Here is a 22,932-nt window from a genome sequence, read left to right as displayed (position 1 = left end):
TCACAATTTCACTTTTAAAGCAGCAAATCAGGTACATTTTTATAAAACGCTGTTTTAAATTCAACTTCTAAACCCTTAAGATTTTCATGGACCTACTGCTGCTAATCTCTTAAAAATCTAGTTTTTGTTCTAAGTTTAGATCCTTTTCTCTCCAGAAAGTTTCAAGTTTAGTTCAAGCATCATTTTAATCCCTCTTACATACAAAAAAACCAAAACCCAGACTTATGCTTTTCCTCACTTGTACACTCCATTTTGTACACAAACATTTTTGAAAAACCTGAGAACTGTTTCTTTCTGCCTACACTTTCTCTCCATCTAGGTTAATAGTTAATGCTAGAAGGTTTCAAAATGCATTACGTTCTTAGCCTTTCACTACAGATACTTCCTGAAGTCTGAAGGAAGTTCCAGTGAGACTGTAAATCAAGACAAGCAGTTGCAGAATTAGGAACTTCTATTCCCTTGATCATTTGAAACGCTAAAATAAAATTAGCTTTGGGAAGCAGATCATTGTGCCAGGGTAGAAGTAATTTGACTATTCAAGAAGCTCCTCCAACACCTACTCCTGCAATCATAAGCAAAAACCAAAGAGTAACAAGGAGGCCCACCTGTGTATTTTAGGCCACTACCCCATTTCAGTATGAATTAATCTTCAGTATGAAGTAATCCTGCTTTACAAGCTTTTCGCTAACTGCCCCCTTTTTTTCCCCCATATGTTAACATTTGAGCCCGGGATTCTGAAGACAGGGTCATGGGCAGGGAAAAAACAGGGGAAGGTTTGGGAAGAATGGAACATAACTTTTGAGTTGCCTGATTTTTTTAACATTATTCTAATGGTGTACTTAATTGTATTCCTGTGAACTGAATTAGGCTTTTAACATACTAAATTTAATGCATGTCCTGAATGTATTTTCCTAAGCATCTATGAATTTTGATCTTATTTTGTCTTCACCCTGTCAACTGACCAAAAAAGACAAACATAAGAAAATACCCATGATATAATCACATTTATAAACAAAGTGGCAGGGACAGTGGAAACTACAAATAGATGCAGAAAAGACCAAAATGCAGAAATGAGTTAATAAAGAAATGATTAAGACTTATTTTAATTTCCTAGAACTATTGATACAAGGTAACGCTGTCAGAGCATATAGTTATAGAACAGAACAAATTAATTTAATATGAAGCTAATAATGTTGAGCTACATAACATATGAAGCTGATTAAGCCAGCTAAAAACGTTACTTTTGATACTAGTAATGCATTAGCCTTACAAAAATAGGTATTTTAAAGGAAATAAGGGGTCTTAGTGCAGGCAGAACCTGCACCTTTTCCTGAATCCAGTTTTGTCTTGTGAGGTAGTTAATCAGAATAGAGATTTCTGGTATCTACTTCCCCAAATTAACAGAGAGGAAATGATTAATTATGTACAACCCCATGATTTCATTCAAGAACTTTGGGATACTCATCATTCATTTCTGATAAGACCTGAAAAGGAGAATTCTCAATTTATGAGTTTTATAGGTTTTAAACAACCGCTCAACAAAATGTTCTATGATTATTTCCTAATGTATATATCAAACATAGGAAAACATATTTAGTCAGAACTTTGGAAGGGGTATTATAAACCCCTGAATGATTCCCAGCAATTTTTGTGGGTTTTCTTACAAATTAAGATACAAGGGGGCTATATTATGAACTCATGGTTTTAGCTAAATTATCCTATGACTACACTGAGATAAATTTCCAGTGTGAGGTCTTACAGGAGGGGAAGGAAGAGAAGCAAAAGACGACTACCAGCAACAAGACAGTATAAATCAGTGTAATCACATAATCTTTGTCTCCTGATACAAGTCAGCCTAAGCATGAAGTGTTAAATTTTTGAACGAACCGAGATTTTGGACCGTGTTACTAAAAGGTGACAAATCATTTACGCTTAAGGTTGTATGCTGATGAATTCCCAGTTACCTGTTGCACAGTACAGAAGAGTTTATCTTGGATGGCTTTAGACTCTATCTTCAAATCAAAGTGATCTCTACAAATAACAGAACAATGGCCTCATGAGTTTGTACATGTACTTTACATGTAATCTCATTTTCAAGAAACAAAAATTTATGCGCTTTTATCAACTACATCACATATGCCTACATGCTAGAGATTATTATGGCATGCTTTCGCAGTCACGATAACAAGTACTATAACACTGTCAAGGATTATGATACTATTCATATAGTTCATATACTTCTGGCTCAGGAATCACTAGGGCTTCAGTGAAGTAGCAGTCTTCTCCATCATTTTGTTTGTTTTCTTTTATCTTCTCGACCTTCTCAGCTGAGTTGATCTTATGAAGAGGTGGGATAGGTGACTAGAGAACTTCCCTATACCAAAGGCAGCAGTACAAGAAGGTGCTTAGGCCTCTTTCCCTTTCTCTACTCTTCCGAAGTACAAGATCCTTTATCCTAGCACAACCACTGCTTAAAATCAAATACATGTAGCTGCTATGCATGGTGGGAGCAGGGAGAGCAGAGAAGAGAGGAATAGTTCTTCCCAGCTCTTCCTTTCCACTACTGCAGCAGAAACCCCATACACAACTAGAGAATGGAGAAAGTATAATGAAGAGGCAAAGTATTGCTTAATATTCTAAACTAAATCCTCAATGCTAAGATTGCTAGTCAATGCTTAATGCTACTATATTGCCTTTTGCTAATACACATACAGTTCTGGCCAACATTCGAAGGCGTCAAACACTCATCATCTGAGATAAAATTCTGTACCGTGTCAGAGGATTCCCTAGATTTTTGGAAGCCTAGCAACTTGCTAATTACAGAAATAGAGATAAGATTGTAACTGACCATGCACCTCACTTGTTGAGAAATACTGGGGGTTTTTTTTATAGGTCTAATAAACTTCCCCATGAGAGAAGCAATTTTGCAGATGGTTCAGTTACTTTAAAAAGGATTTGTTCCCATAATGAATCCTAATGTTTTTCCCTTCCTTAAAGTGAAAGGAGAAGGAAGTCAGTGGCCACCCAGTTAAGTAACATAAATGACAAATGTCACTCCCCTGTGACAAAGTTTCAATTGTTCTAGATGTAGTGGTACTCAAAAAGAGTTATGGAAAAACAAAACACTTGTACTGTAATAAATACAGATTAAAAGATGGTAGGTTTTGTGGTCACACTTAGAGTAGGACTGCGGATAATCAGGTTCAGCTCCCAGTTTTCCTAAAGGTTTAGGCTCTTCTACATGAGAAATCTGCCTTTAAAAGTTACCACTTAATGGAAACTTTCCTATTTCAATGTAAACAGCTTATTTTGCTGTACACCTCATCTGTTTTTAATCACCCTAAACACAACTAAAAAACACTAGCTGAAGAAGCATAGAAGCAAGAAAGTACAGTCAGAGCTTAATTTGTCTAATTTCACAGCTCAAGTTAAAACACTGAAAGCTTCCATCTCTGCGTGTCCTTAACTAGTAAGTCATCATTTGCCTCAGTCACCTTACAAATAAGTCAGCAGTAACAGTTCTTTACTCCTTAACTATCTATTACATGAAGAAATAGATTGGCATATGGAATCACCTATAAATGCAGTGATTTCCCCAAACTGTTTGGAGCATGTTGGCCCCAGTATCACTGGAAATAATTATTTCTTTTGTTAAACTTTTTTTTAAATGTTGTAACAGATGGAAGCATAAATTTTGTCCATAAAATCTGTAGTGCTTTTTATCTCAACTAATTTAATTTTGGCCCCAAACCATCAGACATACTCATCTAGATTCAGCTGGTTCTATGGGAGTATTCATGTACTTAAAATTAGACATTGATATACTTTAAGTGAAAATTCAAGTCTGCAAACAACTAAAGGACACTTTAAGTAAAAGTTCTTCTCTAGTATTCAATTATGAGACTGACTTACAGTGCTTTCCTGAGAGTCAAACCTCTTCTTCTCAGTAAGCATATGAAGTGTCAGAGAAGTTTTAAAAATTATTTGGTACACAGAGTAGAACTAGTACAAACAGGCCTTGAAAATAAGACAGAGCTTGAGTTATGTTGTGGTGTAAGTTTGAATGTAACAATTGGAACAAGATTCCTATTATCTTTTGCTGTAAAGGAAGCACTTTTTTTTGTTATGGCTATGCTGTGTGACTTGCTTTTGGGCAACAGTTTTTAAACAGCGGTTATTAAAATTATGCCTTCAATTACTACAATTCAACTGAGCTTTGGAAAATATTTAGTTTTCAAGTAATAACTTGGGCTCTTTATGAAAACCAGAATTTTGTGAACTTTAATCAGCTATCTTAACATGAACTATATCCTGAAGAGTATGTAAACAATGAAAACAAAGCAATTAGCAAAGAGCAAGTAGCAAGTCAAAGTTGCATTAACTCCTTTTTAAGTGCTACATAAAATAACTCAAAATAATAATAAATTAAAAAAAAAGATAATTTCTTACCGCGCCTTTTCAGAGTCACCAAGTTTGGTTTTTGGCCTTGCTTTGTTTTGATGACTTTGGCCTGTAATGAGAAAAAGTATTTCAAACAAGATGATGATCACCTAAAACAAAGGAAAAAAAATGCACTTGGAACTCACACTTTGCTTTATAAATAATAGATCTTAAACATTTACAGTATCAAAAATCAACACAACCAAAAAGTTTTTCAAAAAGCCACCTGAGTGTTACAGTATGAATGTGATATTATTTTTATTAAATAGTATAGGATTTTATTAATCCTATAAAGAGGAAAAGATACTTCAAATAAACAGAAGAATCTAAAAATTCTGTAAAATATGATCTGACTCTACAATATTGTAACAACTATTAAAGTGGACTCCAGGCTAAAGAAATCAGTATGTTATACAAAACCACAATTGATATTATTCACTACTAGTTGATAACTAGAATTTTTAAGAGGAATAATAGATCATCTTGGATGTTCAAGTTTGACTATAGAAATTTTACAGAAGGAGTCTTCTACTTCAAAAATACATTGCTAAAGGAGTTAAGTTCAACTCACGTTAATCTTAGAAATGTAAACATATGAGTCGGATCAAGACAAATGTCCCTGATTACAAACTAGAAATATTTGACTATGTGGAAATATTGGATCACAAAGACAAGAATCTATCACGTGATACTGATTGATTTCTAACTCTGAAACTTAATGTCAAAGACTTAACACAAAACTTCATTAATACACTTCACAACTTCAGAGATCTAACGCTGTTGTTGATTAGTTACAGGGCTTTACAAGCTAGGTAAACAATTCATTAGTAACAAGGAAAAAGAAAAAGTATTTTAATACTTTATTGTAATTGGTCAAAACCAGGAAGCCATGCCATTAACTGCAAAATAATCTCTCAACCATTTTCTGTGGAATTAAAACATAACATTAGGCGTCTGAATGTGCACACGCATACTCATGATTAAGTCAAGAAGTTTTTAATTTTCAAGAATTTTAAGTTGGAACTTAACAAAGATTGAACGACTCAACAGCAACAGTGACAAATCCACTTATGGGAGAGCTGCCTTCTAGTAACTGGACGATTAGAGCAAGGCACAAAAAAAAAAAAAAAAAGGCATTTCTGGACTGGTAAGTAACCAACAAGCAGCTGATGAATTCAGCTGCAGAACTGCTGAGCATCACATGTTGCAGGTGTTCCTTACTACACATGCTAAGTTGAAGGTGTGCAGAGCAGCAGATTTTTTTGCTAAAACCTAATGGATTTTACAAGGCGTATAGGAATGCCTTCTTCTGCCTCAGTTACCTGTTCCAAGAGGGGATAGTTCCAGCTATAATCTTTCAGAAGCTGTTTAGGAGGCAACTGGCTTCCCAATATTGGACACAATCACACAGGCAACATACAGTCCAGCACCTGGATTCAAGCTATTCGAGCACTGGAACCCAAACATAAGGTACAGCTACCTAAATCATTAAATATTGCTTGATTTATTACCACGCTTACACTGAACTACCATAAAATCAAATTTGAAAAAAGGAGTTATTAATTTTATATATAAAGTTTCAGTAACTATCTGTGCTTAAAAATGTTTATTTCATGATACTCTGAGCTCTAAATATTTTATATGGTTAGATACAAAATACTGAAAGACACCGATTGTGGAAAAATACAAATCTACCCATTTGAGTAATCTCACTCAAGTCAGTGGGATGTCTCATGTACTCATTTCTCAAGTTAAATCATATGCATACGCACTTCATGCCTTGTGCCAGAAGTAATTTTCCATTAAAAACTACTTAATGACATAAAACTTGAATTAATCAGAACAAAAATTGAGAAGATGACTGAACATGTTCAGAATTATTTCATGAACCATTTCTTGAAATTGTCACACAGGAGTCTGAATAGGTGTCTGTTGAAACAGTTCATACGCATTAAAAACTCCAAAGCTACACTAATAATCATGACAAATTTCTCATAACAGAGACATTTAAATGATGAAAAACAATAATCCTTTTGAAAGCCAGAAAACGCTTCAAGCATATCATCATTTAACCATTTAGAGATAGAGATATATTACCTTTTGTTCATTATATAGGTTCCTTTCCCTTAAGGAACCAATCTATCATTCAAAACAAAATCTTAATGAAGACAAAGGAATACAAGCCTTCCCTCTCACATCAAAAGAAAGAATTAATCAGCACTATTTAATTGAATGATCTAATTTTAAAAGCCATTCAACAAAAATGATTTCAGAAAAATTTCCTACAGCAACTACTACTCCCATATACCACCCAACTTAAAATGATACTACTTTCAGATTTTTAAAAAATGCTTTTAAATAAAAGTAACAAGCAAATCCTGCTGAATTACAGTTAAAATACTTAACGCGATATATTAATTCAACAGCAAACATGATTCACTTACCCCACAAACATTTTAAAATATTAGTAGAAGTAGTATTGCTTTTGCTAGACATTTCCATTAGGAGAAAACAAAGATATTTAACAGAAATGTACACATGCTCAAAAAAATAGTACATGCAGACGAAAACTGAAATTAAAAAGGACAGTAACTTTAAGATAAGATACAGTGGCATAAAGTTCCTTTACATTAAATCTCCTGCAAGTCTTAAGCCTTTAAGTGAACAAAGGCTAAGAAAAAGAAAGCTATTCTTCCCCACCCACAGTAAACTTGTAACAGCCAGTCATTCAGAGCGTAACTCCTCCTTTCAAATCAAAGCCAAATCAAATATTTTCTTCTACATCAGTACTGACATAATAAGTATGCGGAGGAGAGGAGGAGGAGGAAGGAAGAACAGAAAAAAAAAAACCATGGAATCAGCACGGTGTTTTTTGCGATTACTACGTTCAAAGCAACATTTCATAGTCCTATGATCTCTTTAGCCTAGAATAATTTTCAGTTCTCTCCCAACATTCAGCCTTTTGTTGTCCCTCTTCCCTCCTCAACCTCTCTAAAAATCAGCTATCCTTCTGACACTCTGCCCCTTCACCAATACCAGCAGCGTAGACAGACTGCAGACACCCTGCCCTTGACCAGTATCAGCAGCACAGACAGACTGCCGACACCCTACCCCTGGCCAACATGTGAAGTGTGATTCTCTCAAATCCCACCACCATCGGTGGAGCCAAGGGGCAGCGCAACTCTTACCCACATTCAGAAGGCATTTGCACGATTTGGTCTTGCTGCCAGGTGACCTGACACCTCCAAGTGTCCCTGGTAGTCCCCTGGAGCCAGGGCATCACTTATAATCCTGTGTTTGCTATCCACGATTGGGCGGGTCGCCGTATGGGTGCATTGTTGCTGATCTTTTCCACTGCCTCAACACAGCTTTGTTTTATAATGTGTCGTCAGACTCCATTACTATTCGGACCACACCTTCTCACTCAGGAAAAGGTCTGGATTCTCTTAGTTGTCACTTGCTTCGAACTCATTCAAAATTCCCTATGGCCTCCATGCATCGCATATTTTGTTCCTTCACACCATCTACATACAGTTCCTCAAAACTGATATATCTTCCAGAGCTTGACTTCCCTTTTCTAAAACCCTTCCCTGATTTACACTTTCTGCAATAAGTTCCTTCAACACTTTATAGTTGTTTTTTTTTTATTCTCCTACCACATAACATTTTTTCAACAAATTCATCTTGACCCTTCCTTTGCAACCTTTCCCACATTTTCCATTTCCCAATATAACCTTCAATTATTCAAGATGTTCACATATGTCCAAAGTCCACAAGAGCAAGATCACTTCTCCTACTGCTCATTTTAAAGTAATTTTTTGTAATATATCTTCACTGGTTTCCTAAAATCAAATTTTAAATGCTCTGTACTTTGGCACCTTTTCAGTTAAGTATTTAAGTACACGAAGTGCAAAGAACAGTACGGCTGGCCACCAAGGACTTCAGACTGTTGCGTGGTCAGGACTACAAGGACCCACTCCATTGGAGGTCACAACTTTAGAATACAGCGTGAGCATGTAGCTGGTCCAGATCCAGTAGCAGTATTCCATACAAACATTATAAATAAGAACGATTTCTGAATGTCAGGGAAATATCTTATGCTTTCTTGGTTACAGCAAGTTTAGCAGGTGATAAGAAAACCAAGCAAAATTCAGGAAAATATTTCACTTAGAAGATCAGAACTGCTTGCATTTCACTTTCACCACAGAAAAGTAACTCTGGCACTGTGGGAGTTTGGGGGGTGGGAGTTCTCTCTGTAAAAGGGTTGTTTGGGGTTTTTTTATCCATGGAAAAAAAAAACAAAAAACAAAAAACCAAACCATGAACAACAAATCACACCAACTTACCCCTCTTAAAGTTTGTTGCTAAAGATCCACTCTGACAAATATTTTGTGGCCTCCTTCCTCTCTAACTGCAGGATTATTTTCTTAAGGATCTATATGGAGCTTTTAGTAATCACAAATAAATTATGAATATTGAAACTACCCACACACTTCTCTTAAATTTAGATCCTTTTAGATCATATACCTGTCTCAGAAGGAGGGAAAGCATTTTTAGCCTGTGACTCAGCATTCTACTTTTTAGTTCCAGTTTCAATTCTGAATTCATCCATGTAAAGTAGATTCAAACTACAAAAGCATGAAGGAAATAAGACAGAAATACAGAACAGAAGCAGCCTGTAAGTATCTGCACGCTAACAGGAAAAAAAGTGAAACATGATAGCTTACTGTTGTGAAAATAACACTAGATACACTTTTGATTATTAATAACGGCAATAGCAAGGGAAGAACCGACTCGGACTCGATAAATAGCAAAACCAAACTCACTTGGTGGAAACTCCAGAGACCAATCGTTGCTTTCTGTTCGCTGGATGTCAGTCACCTAATGAAAAATATGTTAGTTTGGTTTTACACGGATAACAAAAAACAAATAGATATTACTCACCAAATTTAAATAAAGAAAAAAACTAAACCACTAAAATTTAAACAAAGAAATCACAATGATAATATGGTATTTAAATAAAGAAAAAAACTAAACCACTAAAATTTAAACAAAGAAATCACAATGATAATATGGTATATTATGTCCTCAATCAAGAAGTAAAGAAGAAATCGTTTCATTAATCAAAGTGTATTTGTACATACACATTTTTCCCCAAAATTCATATCAATGCATATTATTTACTAGTCTGACAAATACTAGCCTTTTTTGCAGTAATATTTATCCTAGAGGAAGATAAATTTACACTGACCTACATTATGAAGATTTTCATAGCATAAAAGCAGATGAAAGTTTTCATAAGACAGTCAAAAATCTTTACGCGCTTCTTGTGTGTTCTACAGATGGCTTTCTTTTTCAACAAGTTCTAACTTTAATTTCCTTGCCTTTGCCCTTGTACATTGGTTTCATTTTCCCCACTAACGAGTCATGGTTTTTTGCTGCCCCGCCCTTCTGTGAAACCTGAAAGGGTTTTTTCACATGTGCATGCTAAATGGTTTTCACCTTGCTAGTAGATTCACATTATTTATCATCTTGTTTTCTATATTATATATCTTATCTATAACGCACTTTATAGGCTAAATTATAACAATTTATTAATTAGCTTACAATAATAATGGTAAAGATGATCAGGAAGAGGTACAAATGTTTCTTTTAGATTAATAATTAGTGTGAAAGAGAACTGTCTGTAAGTGAACTGGAGATTCATTACTAAATTTTTAATTCCACGCTGTTACAGCAGGACTGTCACAGTCTGCACGCGCCTAGCAAAGCAAAACCCCTCAGGAAAATTTACGCACAGGAATAGTTTACAGACTCCCCATGATACTGGACATGAGACAGGCACTAAAACAGCAACAGCTGGGAAATTCCACTGACATCCACTAGCGAAACCCACCTAAAATAAAATAAGCACCAACAAAATCCCCCAACCTTCCACTTTTTTTTGGAGTGTGTGTTTGTTTATTAAGGAATAAAAACATACATACTGGTTTTGGCTGGGATAAATTTAGTTTTCCTCATAGCAGCTCGTATGGTGCTGTTCTGGATTTGTGGTAACATAGGGATATTTTAGCTATTGCTGAGCAGTGCTTGCACTGCATCAAGGCCTTTTCTGTTTCACACGCTGCCCTGCCAGCGAGTAGGCTGGGGGTGCACGGGAAGTTGGGAGGGGACACAACCAGGACAGCTGACCCCAACTGACCAAAGGGATCTCCCACACCATATGATGTCGTGTGCAGCAATAAAAGCTGGGGGAAAAAGGAGAAAGGGGGGAAGCTCTGGGTAATGGAATCTGTCTTCCCAAGTAACCGTTATCCATGATGAAGCTCTGCTTTCCTGGAAATGGCTAAACATCTGCCTGGAAGTAGTGAATGAATTCCTTATTTTGCTTTGCTTGTGTGTGCAGCTTTTGCTTTGCCTGTTAAACTGTCTTTATCTCAAACCCATGAGTTTTCTCACTTTTACACTTAGGATCTTCTCCCCCATCCTGCTGAGGGGAGTGAGCAAGCAGCTGCATGGGGCTGAACTGCCTACCAGGGTTAAACCATGACAACATAGTACACCATTGCACTTTCAACAGTAAAATAACCTTCTAAAAGGCAGAATTAGAGGCTTTTGTTGGTGGATTTCTTTGGTCATCCTTCACTAACACGTATCCTTAGTTTAATTGTTTTTCAGGAACAAAAATCAACCATGATCAGAGAACAAAGTTTACTCTATTAAGCTTCTGTGACGGATGCACTGGACTCCTTGACCAAACTAGCGGTAGTTGGGTTCAGGCTCCAAAGGAAGTAAAGGCCTAGGCCGTGACCAGGCCACAAACTTCCCTAGTTCCAACCTGTTTTTGAAAACCCACACAGGGACAGGCTGACATGGTGAGCTTTGATGTACGTGAGCTTGGAAACTGGAACACCGATCATGCGATTAACACATAAATAACAGATGGTTCTTCCAAAACTAACTTGGTAAGGAACAAAGGAAGTTGTGGGTACAAGGAGTCTCATGCCTACCTTTTCCAGGGTACATAATTTGACTACGAGCAAACCACTTTATTCCATAAATGTGACAGCCTGAGTGAGCTTTTCTTGAGCTCTCCCTCCTAAGTAGCTGGCAGCATGGCAGTGATCTCCCCTTGAGTTGGAACGCCTCTCAAGGTTACTCCTTGAGATTGAGAGACCCCTTACCAACTGCAGATCTTTGGTAAATGACCAATATCACGCATAACCTTGTTTCACGGGGCATTAAAATCTTGTATTGGTAACTTTGAATCATTATTATATCCTCTGTGCAGTAGAGTAATAGATTGAACCTTGCCATCAGACTCTGTTAAGGCTTACTTTTACAACATCTTACTTCAACAAAACCACTTTTGCTGCTACCTTTGGCAGTGGGTCTTTAAGCAGTCTAAATCTCCCTCGCGACAGCTTCACTTTCTCTTTTAAGCCTTCCTCACCAAAAAAATTAATAAAAATAATCTAGTAGAATATTTGTGCTTGTAAATAATCTTTTAAATTGAAAGAATGAATCTAAAGAATTACAAAGGGCTACTAAAAGAACACAAGTCCACCTTGCATTTTAGCACTATACTACACTTGTTTGAAACACACAAGCCAAACAGGTATTTCAGAACCGCAAACCCCTAGTTTTAAATACAATCCAGTTAAGCATACTATTTAACCAACATTTTTTCCCCATACAAAAGAAATCAGTTTACAGAGCATGAAAATAATGGTCTATAAACATGCAAATACCTTAACGTCACAATATCAGTGCAAAACAATGCTCCAGTATAGCAAAAGCCCTGTATATGAATTAACTTTGGCTAAAGCGTATTCCACTGAACTCCACTACACCAGTATGCGTTAACTGAATCTCCGCCCTAAAGCTAAAGGGAAGCCCACATCTGAAAGCACACTGACAGGCAGGACTGGACAGTCGATCAAATCACACGTGACTTCAGTCTCATGTTCGATAACCCCAAAGAGACCCCCGTCCTCCTCATAACATACAGCCTCCACCTTCTCATTCAAGCAATCACCTCCCACCTCCTTTCAAATCCAAAGTTCTGAACATAGATTTGGTAGTTCAATATTACCAGAAAAGTGAACTTGGCTGAGAAAGTAGACAATTATTAAAACACAGTGGCTGCAAAATTTCAGCCACACCATTAAATAACACAATCCAGGACAATGAAAATCAACACAATGTTAGTCTTTTAATTCCAGCTGTAGTGTAACTTACCCTGGTATCATGTTTTTGATGACAATGATGATCTTTAGGATCAGACTGTGTTCTCTTTCTGTCTTTTTCTATTTCTTTTTGTTCTTCAGAGAATATTAAATGAGATTCTGAAGAACTGCAGTCTCTGATATGTAAAAAGAGAGAACCCCAGTTCTTCCAATGTTGATGTCTTTTCTCCGTATTTAAGACACATACCATACACGTATCATGAAAAAAACAAAGATGAATAACAGAAGTCTATCCCTCATAGAAGTGTAATGGCGTAAGCATATTTAAAGGATTTGACCAGCCATTTTTTATACCTTCAAATTGCACAGTCCAAGGCTATGCAAAAATATAACAACAAAAAAAAAGCACCATTATCTATAAAAGGGACAGGAACTGAATTACTGCACTTTTTTTTTTTAAATATATAAATAATAATGGTAATTAATTTACAAAAAATCAATCTTGCCCAATGTCACATTTTATTTGTTTAATATAAAAGGGAAACAAATTTAAGTTCCTCCAGAATTTTCAGGTTTACAAAAACTGTTTAGCAGTTTACCTACTGTACTGTTTTTGAATGACAGATAGCACAACACTACAAGTAGACCAATAAAAATAAAAAAGATCTTTCAGAAAAATGTTTAATCAAAAGTTACAGCATATAGTGTAACCTAGCTGAACCTGTGACTATGGAATCTCTCTTACTCTCTCTGGGCAAGGCAAAAGCACAGAACAGATGCGGCAAAACCAAGTTCCCACAAATTAGGATACATATTCATTTTTACCATTGCCAAAATGCATTTGCTAGCATTCAGTTCCTCAAATCAGCTTAATTTCCTAGCAAACTTTATATCGTGAAGTTAACACAAAAAAGTGAGTGTGACTGCACTGACATTTTCAGGCACCAAATTTCCTCACCAGCAAAGCACTTCAAGTTGGGAGGACAAAAAACATGAAAACATAACCGTTTCCTGTTATTTCCAACATGGGTAAAACTTAATGCTGAAGGAAACTGCTTGGAAACAGAACACATCTCAAGATAGCTTATTTAGTTCCTAAAAGTCCTCTTTACTCCTAGGCTGCACTCAGGTTGCAGTTCTGGTAAGTTTATTCCTTCCATTTTTATTTACAGATAGATAATAAAATTTAAGCAATATCTATGCTATGTATTACTTACATCTTATACTAAGCATTGCTAATTAAAAAAAAAAGCAAACTTGACAGTTGCTTACTTTTTCTCAAGAAGCGACTTCTTTGGCTTCTGTGTATGTTGTTTAATACCTATAGAAAATTATACAGGGCAGGGTTGGGGGGAGAGAGGAATTAGCTAGTTTCAAAGGAAAGTTAGCAATGAAGGAATTTTGCTATGTTCAAGGTAGATCTTGAAATCAGAAAAGGTTACCATTGATTTCTTCTAATGTCTTCTTTAACTTGTCATTTTGTTGAATAAGATCCTTAAGTCCATCAAGAATATTCTTGCATAGTTCCTGAGCTCTCTCATTAGCTTTCAAAGCCAGTTCGTGTTCCCCCAGTAATGACAGTGCCTTACAGAAGTGGTAGTGACCCTACATGGACATAAGTTTGAATTTCAAGCATTCATTCACACAAATAAGAGAACAACTTATATCCAAAACAGCTGCAGTAGACAATACAACATAAAATTTTACATACTGAAAGTCAGGTCAAATGATGAATAATCAAAATTTTCAACTACTCAGCGCACTGAAACAGAAAGATAATTCACTGGGAGTAGCATCTAGCCTCTGGCTTTGGAAAAGAGCAAATTTGCTTTTTCCCCTAATCTCAACTACTACTTTGCAATTTTTTAACTATCCCTTATTTACTCTTCTTTAGGCCAAGAATATTGGGAAATACATGTTGGTCATTAACCAGGATTTTTTTATTGTAAGGACTACGTATATTCTTTTTAAAGCATTTGGTAACATAGCTATGTACAACAATGTAATAAATGTTTTCTTCTGTCTTTACACATACAGAACACCATGTCACAACACTTACAAGCATGTCAAAATAACATTTTTAATATAAAAATACAAGCAAAGTATGTACTTGGCTGACTGAAGCAGAATTCTTAGTCCACAAGATACTGTGTTCATTCTACTGTCATTAGTGCTAAACGCAGATGAGAACATGTCACATCTACCTGGGTCAAACTTGTAATTAAGACTCTGGGTTCTTATTTTGGTTTACAGTACCAACAAAAGACAGTTTTGAAATGTATATGAAACTAACCTTTGGCCAATTAGGCTTCAAAATAGTGGCTCTTTTTCCATCAGCCAGGGCTCTCCTTAGAGAAGGGAGGGAAAAAGAAGAGATATTTATTATTTATACTTCAGAAAAATCTACAGACCAGATGTACAAGGCACTATAAAAATACAAAGTGAATAAAAGAACAGTTCATTCACCTGTGTAAAGGCATGGTCAGACAACACTTCTTAGCTGAAACTTACTTGGGTTAAAATGTTACAGTCCCAACTATTAAACTCATCAGATATTTATCCCCTCTCCCTACCTACTAGGTTTTCCAGCATTTCTGCGTATGTACCTACCCCTTAACTGGGTTTTAACAAAATGTTCCTTTAAAAAGCAAAGCCTTAATAAAAAAGCCTGAATACCAAACCTAAATATTTTGACAGAAAACGTATTAAGAGAGTAGTTACATAATCGTAGCTAGAGATTTGAGGGTGCAAGTATTAACTGCTGAGCACTGAAAGACAGTAACCTCCAGAACTTCCAACAACAGAAGCCTGAAGAACACGCCCGACACTGACTTTTTATATACAAGCTATCGTGGAATAACCGTAATTACAATTTTGGTCAGGTCAGAAGAGAAGCAGACTATCCCTACGGCTACAGGAGAGAACACAGAGCAGCAGCAACAGCCTCTGCTGATACCAATGCTGCCCAAAGCGTGCAGTTACAGAGTTTATATACCTTTGGGATATACCACTCATTTGTCACTGAACTATAGCTGTGTGTCAGATAAGCAGGATGTAGTAAATTACAATAAAGAGCAGTCACATGCGGATTACTTCAGATGAGGAAGCTTACAAATAACTCACTCCTTCAATAGCTCGCTCATGCCGACTCTGTAAGACCTTCAGAAAATGTCTGCAGCGAGACCTAACTTGAGAGGCCTATGAGGCGTTAACTATTCTACCTCCACAAAGGGAAGGAATATGGAAAAAAAACCTTGTTTCACATGAAAGTGTTCACAAATTGCCTAGTCACTACCACTATTTTTTGTAACCATTATCACCGAAAAGCTTGTACAAAGAGATCTGAAGGAGGAGAATGAGATGATCTGTGGTAACGAAAGCAGGATACTAAAGAAAAGCCTGAAAGAGACAATAATTTCAAAACAAGGAGATTGTTTTACACAAAAAAAAATTCTTCAGACATTTCAGGAAGAATTAGTTCAGTGAAATGAAAGCAAGTTAGGAAAAAAAAATCTCCCCCCGCTCTTCCCCCCAATTAGAGAAACCCCAAGAAGTAATGGCAGAATTTACAGATGTGGCATTACATTTAAAAAAAAATAGTAATAAAAAAACCACAGTAGAACTAGTGATTAGAATGGGAGAAATTGCACCATATTCATATTGCAAAGGAAGCAAACACAAGTTAAAAATGCTTGAGTAAAAGACAGGTAGTAGGGCACAGAACCTCAAGATACTAAGATATTATAAAAGCAGTTGAAAAGATTAGAAAAAACTGAAGCACTTGTCTTGTTCTCTAGTGCGTGCTATCGTTGTGCTTTGTTTCCACCCACCCAGTCCTTCCTCCAGTGCCACCTTTCGACAGCCTGGTGCAGTGCTAGCAAAGTTGCCCCCGCGCACTGTCAGAACACCAGGACACAAGGCCGAGTGGCAGTGAAAGGTCCTGTCCCACCGAAGCCTGGGAGGGAATACGACCACTGCCTCACTGCTCTGAAAATGGGGGGAAGACACGCGCCTTGGATAAAGCCATGAACTCTCCAGCAGATGATCTGGATAACACTATATAACTGCGTAGTGCCGTAATACAGTATTGCCACTGTCAATAGCAGGCCTTCGGCTCTGTAATGACTTTGCAAAGCCTCAGGACTGAGGCTTCTCAGTCTTGCTCACCCTGAACTGCAGTTTGACCTGCCTGCAGTTTTCTTTTACTCGGTTTAACTGTGACAGCAATTTCTCTAACTGACCAGGTATCTATGGCTAATTTGTTCTACTTTTGTTTATCTTTGTAGAGTACAACCATAGATTTAGATGGAATAACTGCTTGTTACTGCTATTTATACAGAATAAGGTATTTATGACTCCAAAATGATGATATCCTGTAAAGAAATACAAGCCTGATATGAGAGCAGAGGCCTTGAGAAGTAGAGACACAGGATGCAACATAAAGGAGTACAGGTATGAGATGACAAGATATGGGGCACAAGTTCAGCACTGGACACCCCATAGCTATAAACAATTCACCAGTCGTCAGTTAAGGACATGCCAGAACTGGACAAATATAACGTTAAGAGTACAAAGAAAAAGTAACATCCATTAAAAGTGCCATGTATAGTAAACTCAGATGTAACAGGATGCTGCAGACCAACAAAGACAAAAGTGTAAGAGCATGTGAGCAAACATAAAAGTGACCCCAAGTGGATCCCAGAGCGAGGAAGAAGAAACCATCAGCATGAACATCACTTTCCTCCTGGAGAAGGACTCCGCACGCTGACAGCTCTCTAACCCCACTGCTACAGCAATGGAACTGCCAACTTTAGTACCCAGAGGAGCGGTGGAGGGGTGAGCATAACACCAGGAAAATGGGCAGAAACTAAGAATCATGTGGTTACCAATTTTAATGACATTGTTATTATTTCTTTTTATTTCAACAATTAGATCTGGACTAATAACAATTAGACCCTTAAGACTTTAATTATACTAACAATAAATTCTTGGGTTGGCTTTACATAAAAGGTATACATCCACCTTGCTCATAAGCAAGATTTTTAGCTTAACAACCGGTTTTAAAAAAAAAAACTCCCATACCCACACTGATCTCTTCTTCAAAAGGTTTAATAAAAATCACAATGTTCACTGGTACTGAGATTTTTTTCTTCCTGTGGTATAACCCACACAAATTTTAAATGGTATTATATATTGCCAGCAATTACAGCTAATATTATTAATTTTTCTCAATAACCATTTTCTGAGGTAGTAACATAACGATTACTATATACTTAAGTTTTTAAAATACTATTTTCCTAAGTATATTGCCAATTTTTAACTGCAGACCAGTTAAGGGTTACTTACTTGTACTGCCTTGTGAGAATGAAACAGAGAGCTCGGTTTCCATACAGAAGATGGTTTGCAGGACTTAAAAAAAAAAAAAAAAAATTATGAAAGTTAGTAACATATATTACTTTTGAAAATCTTAAGGAGAAAAAAAAAGTAAATTTTCACAATAATTGTCTGCAAGCACTCTAGCACCAACAATTATTTACAAGCTTCCTTGAATGGTCCCATTGATTTACAAGTTAAGTCACTGAGAATATTAGTTTTAATATGTCATAATTTGTAAGATTTGGGCCCACTAATGCAACTTCCAACCAATTCAAATCACTCTCAGCCTACTTGAAAGCAAAAAAAGCAGAGAGCGATTTAAACTCCTTCCCCAACTCACTAGGCTCTGACAAACATATCAAAGCATACCTCAAATGGTCCAAAGGTATGGCTAGTATGTTCCCTAAAATCTCAGCTTTGTTCCACCAAAAAAAAAAAAGTAAGCAGCAAAAAAACACATGAAGCATGGAAAAGCTAGCTCGACTGTCACATACATCCCCTTATATTTTGTTCTGGAATTCCTAACTTTGAAGGCCTAACTAAATCAAACATCTCATGAACACTTCTGGATCACTGGGTCTACAACTTTTTCATAACCCCCGGCCTGACTGGGCAGACTAAGCAACAAGCTAAAGCATTGTCCGCAATGTACCTAATGGAGAATCATAGAATCATTAAGATTGGAAAAGACCTCTGAGATCATCGAGTCCAACCGTCAACCCAACACCACCATGCCCACTACACCACGTCCCTAAGCGCCTCATCTACACGTCTTTTAAATACTTCCAGGGATGGTGACTCAACCACTTCCCTGGGCAGCCTGTTCCAAGGCCTGACCACTCTTTCCGTAAAGAAATTCCTCCTAATGTCCAGCCTAAACCTCCCTTGGCGCAACTTGAGGCCATTTCCTCTCGTCCTATCGCTGGTTAGTAGAACAAATGAGAGGGGAGAACCAGTACGCGTAATCCAACAGCCACTTGAAAGGAAGCCAAGGGAGGGTGCAGCTAGTTAGGGAAGGAGTGTGATGATGAAGCAGATGGAAGTCAGCTCACACTGGGAGAATAAGAAAGGCAAGACAGTGCAGAGCAGATGATGAAGAATTCCCTAGCTGCTAGACATCACTGAGCTATCCTGCACCTTCCAGCAGGGTCTTAAGGACAAAGAACAATTTCTAACGAATAGCTGTAACAATAGCTCAGCTCTACAGCACTTGGAAACCGTGAGACTTCCTTTGCTCTTTACAAGCCATGGGATTTCCTTTGTTCTTTCACTGAGTTCTGCTCCTTCCTCCCCACCATCAGCTACCCTGAGCAAAGCCTTCTTAGCCTGCTCCATCATCTCAGATACGATCACTTGACTGAAGTCAGCCTACCCAACTTTTCAAGGAGGCTGAAATCAGCTTGAATTTGGGATTGAAATGTATCCTACTACGTGACATAAAATGTGAAGCAAGACATCAGCAAAATGCTAATTCTTTCAACTGCACAATTATAAAGCTACAGACTTCAAGATGAAAAAAATGAGACAATTTGCACAATCAATTTTTTATGAAAGGTGGGACTTTATGAATTTCACTATCTTTCACGGACACCAGAACTTGTAAAAGCAGCATTTGCATGACTACAACACAAGTAGCAATTACACCAAACCAGCATTCTGTAGCTAGTTCACATTACGAGCAGACTACAGGAAGGGGGCAAGTGCTCTACAAGCATAGGACATAAATTCTCATTTAATCTCTGTCTCCCTGCCCCTTTATAGAACCCAGGGAAGTCTCCACAGCCTTTCAGCAAATGACTTTTGGGAAGAAATTAACCAAGACTTACAAAAGGAAATTAAGCCTGTCACATACAGAGTTGCCGAGAGCAGATACGTAAAAATAAATATTTGTTCCTGTTCACTAGTTCTGCATCATAGCTGAGATGATAAATATTTGCAACAGTTGGTCATACCGTTCTGCTGGAAGAGTATTTAGGATGGATGATACCAGAAGTGGCTCTTCACACCAAATAACTTATTTTCTTTCAGGTTTACTATACTTACTGTTAGTCATTTTAGATCAGCTTTAAACTCTAACAGGACCTTTGGGGCAGTAAAAGTGCAAACAACCACTAGTAACAAGAAATAAAATATAACAAAAAATGTGTTATGTAGTAGTTTGTTTTTTTTTTTTTTAAAATTAAGTATCATTTGGCCTCTAAGTAGAGTGGCTTATGCAAAACTATACAAAATCATGATAAATCTGAATAAGTTCAATACATATGATATAACACAATCCAGTTAACCAGTTTAGTTCTTACCAAAACCCTATGGCTTTAGTATATGACATTATAGCATGATGAAAGTTTCCTTGGGAAAATTCCTCATTTCCTTTCTGTTTCATAGATTCACTGTTCTGTGAAATCAAGAAAAAACAATTCGGCAACCGCTGTAATTAAACTCAGTTGCAATGAGAAGTAAAGAAAACATTTGACAAGAGGCAGCTAAGTTTTTATGCTTGTAAAAACAGAATGTTACGTATGCGCTATTAGTTGTAATTTAATACTTTTAATTCATTGCAATTAATAAGCTTAAAAGTGTACTAATAAAAGTGTTATGCAGACAAGAATACAATGAACAATAATTAAAAAGCAGGACTAACTCAGAAGCTCTCCTGGGATCCATAATATAGTCGTCATCAAAAGCGAGCATGTGTCAAATAGCAAAATAGGCTGAGTACAGCACAGCTCAACCAGTTCCCTACTCAGTGCCTTTCAGCGTAGCTCCTGAACTACGGAATTGTAGCAAGGAAGACACAGGAATTAACCAGATCCCATTAAAAAAAAAACCCCAAACATCTACACTAAAGGAACACATGGTAAAGAATTTGAGAGCATCTTATTTCTGTGTTAAAAGCATCAAGTTGAACAATCTTCTATCAATATTAACTGCATTCCCTTGAGCTTTTTTGGGGGGTGAGGAGGGGAACACACACAATGTACACTGGCAACATAAACAAATAACGTTCTGTTTATTAGGCCCAGATTTCTCAAGGTAACTATTTATGTCAGGACAGTTATTCACTCAAGCTTTTAAAACCTTTATCTTTGATCATCTGGTCATTTTTATAATCTTTGATCATAAAAAAAACCCAAACAAAATAAAAAACAACAACAAAAAAAGAAAAGCACAAACATTCTGACATCTTCTCTCACCTTCCTACAGTTTTCACAGGTCACAGCTTTAAATTCTTCAACTAAATTACAATCTTCCAAAGCAACTTTAGTAATGTAACGTTTGCCTGCAGACAAAATTCAGAAAAATACAGCAGGTGAAGTCGTCACCAAAGACAAGTAGTAGAGTTTATCTGCTGCTGGTAAGAATCAAGCTCTGTTTTCTGAATGGAAGCAAGATTTCACATACCAACTAAATAATAGAAACAAATTAAGCAACAGAAACATTCAAAAGAAAACAAATTATTTATTATTAGGTAAGCCCAAAATAACTGGCTGCAGATTGTAAAACATTTAAGCACTTGCCTAATTTCAAGCAATCAACTGAAACTCAATTGTTTTTTAAAGAATTTGCATTTTAAAGATTTGTAGAGATTTGTACTTTAAAGAATTTGTACTTTGGTACTCAACTATAAAAAGATTCTTCTCCTTACATGCAAGTTTGATTTCTACCACCCTGTTACTTAGTGCAACAGTTGAGTTAGAACCCATATATGCAAAAAGTAAGACAGAACACAAGCCATTTAACACACGTCAAAAAGAGCAGGCCTGGGAGCTTCTTGTCATTTCAGCAGAAGTTCTGCTGCTAGTGTTAATATCTTACAGTAACTCCCATGAGCTACACAAGCTAATTTTTGAAATATCACTAACATCTCAATATTTTGACAAAATCCTCTGCCAAATGTTTAACAGAAAGACCCAAATAATATTTTGGGCAACTTCCCACTTAACCCGAAGTTAAAGGAATATAGGGCACACATACAGCCCATAATGGACACCAAAGTGAAAAAACATTCTGAACTCCTGTTCAGAAAGAGCACATGCACTGTAAATACGACCCGCATACAGAGATTCAAGGAAGAATCAGATGGTTCAAATAAGAAGAAAACACGAAAAAAAACCCACACCACCACCACTATTTTTCCAGTCACCCTTCCAGTCACTTCCAGACTAATGAAATACATATAAACATTAACTATGTCATAACTACAACACAGGTGACTTTCCTCACCATTGTTTCTTCAAAAATGTTCATACTTACATTCAGCAAAGAAAATTTCAAGATAGATCCAACCAAAATCACCAAGTTTCTCCAGCCGCTGCAGAATACTGACGTCACCTGTGTATCTGACCCAATCAAGTGCATCCCCAACATCAAAGACACCCTATTTCAATTGAAGAAAAGGAAAATAAAGAAAAAAAAAAATCGTAACACTAATTCTATACAAAGTCTTAAAACAAAAACAACAAACACCACACAAACCAGCAGCTCACTGGCAATATAGTGGAAGCCTTCCATGTAAATATAACAAACAATACTACTGTAGCACTTACACCAGGCACTTGTTCCTGATTTGTTAGCCTTTGAAATAGACAACAGCTCACAAATACAAATATCTGGATAACTCAAGCACTAATACAGCATATTAACAAAATGAAAACAGTCATTCTTTCAACAGAAGACTCAGGAGCGATTCAAATTATAGAATTTGATTTAGAAACTTTTTTGATGATTGCACACAAAATTGCTTCAGTGTGATGTGACAAGCCTGATTAGAAAAAGCAACATTCTCCAGACTGTTAGACATGCAGGCTGGGGCTAAGACTTAATTCTGTAAATCATTACTTCCTTTCTATTCAAACTAAATTTAAAGTGTTTGAGCTACAGAGCTTTATTTGAAGGAGAGGGATTGAGTAAAGAATGCCCATTGCCT

General features: G+C 36.7%; 1 protein-coding gene across 9 annotated transcripts in view; it reads right to left on the bottom strand.

The window, feature by feature from the left end:
• TTC3 (tetratricopeptide repeat domain 3) overlaps positions 1 to 22,932 on the bottom strand; it is a 68,453-nt gene that overhangs the window by 34,147 nt on the left and 11,374 nt on the right. For all 9 annotated transcript variants that reach the window (XM_075172454.1, XM_075172444.1, XM_075172473.1 and 6 more), the window contains 11 exons: positions 22,260 to 22,383; positions 21,200 to 21,285; positions 20,306 to 20,400; positions 17,976 to 18,038; positions 14,923 to 14,977; positions 14,072 to 14,234; positions 13,902 to 13,950; positions 12,682 to 12,805; positions 9,267 to 9,321; positions 4,450 to 4,510; positions 1,965 to 2,031 (listed from right to left, as the gene is read on the bottom strand). In XM_075172454.1, coding sequence (XP_075028555.1) covers positions 1,965 to 2,031; positions 4,450 to 4,510; positions 9,267 to 9,321; positions 12,682 to 12,805; positions 13,902 to 13,950; positions 14,072 to 14,234; positions 14,923 to 14,977; positions 17,976 to 18,038; positions 20,306 to 20,400; positions 21,200 to 21,285; positions 22,260 to 22,383 — 942 coding nt within the window. The remainder of the gene's footprint in view (positions 1 to 1,964; positions 2,032 to 4,449; positions 4,511 to 9,266; positions 9,322 to 12,681; positions 12,806 to 13,901; positions 13,951 to 14,071; positions 14,235 to 14,922; positions 14,978 to 17,975; positions 18,039 to 20,305; positions 20,401 to 21,199; positions 21,286 to 22,259; positions 22,384 to 22,932) is intronic.

Source organism: Calonectris borealis, chromosome 1 (genome assembly GCF_964195595.1).
Source record: "Calonectris borealis chromosome 1, bCalBor7.hap1.2, whole genome shotgun sequence".
In the NCBI taxonomy this organism is placed as follows: Eukaryota; Metazoa; Chordata; class Aves; order Procellariiformes; family Procellariidae; genus Calonectris; species Calonectris borealis.
This window is presented reverse-complemented; position numbering and strand designations above follow the sequence as displayed.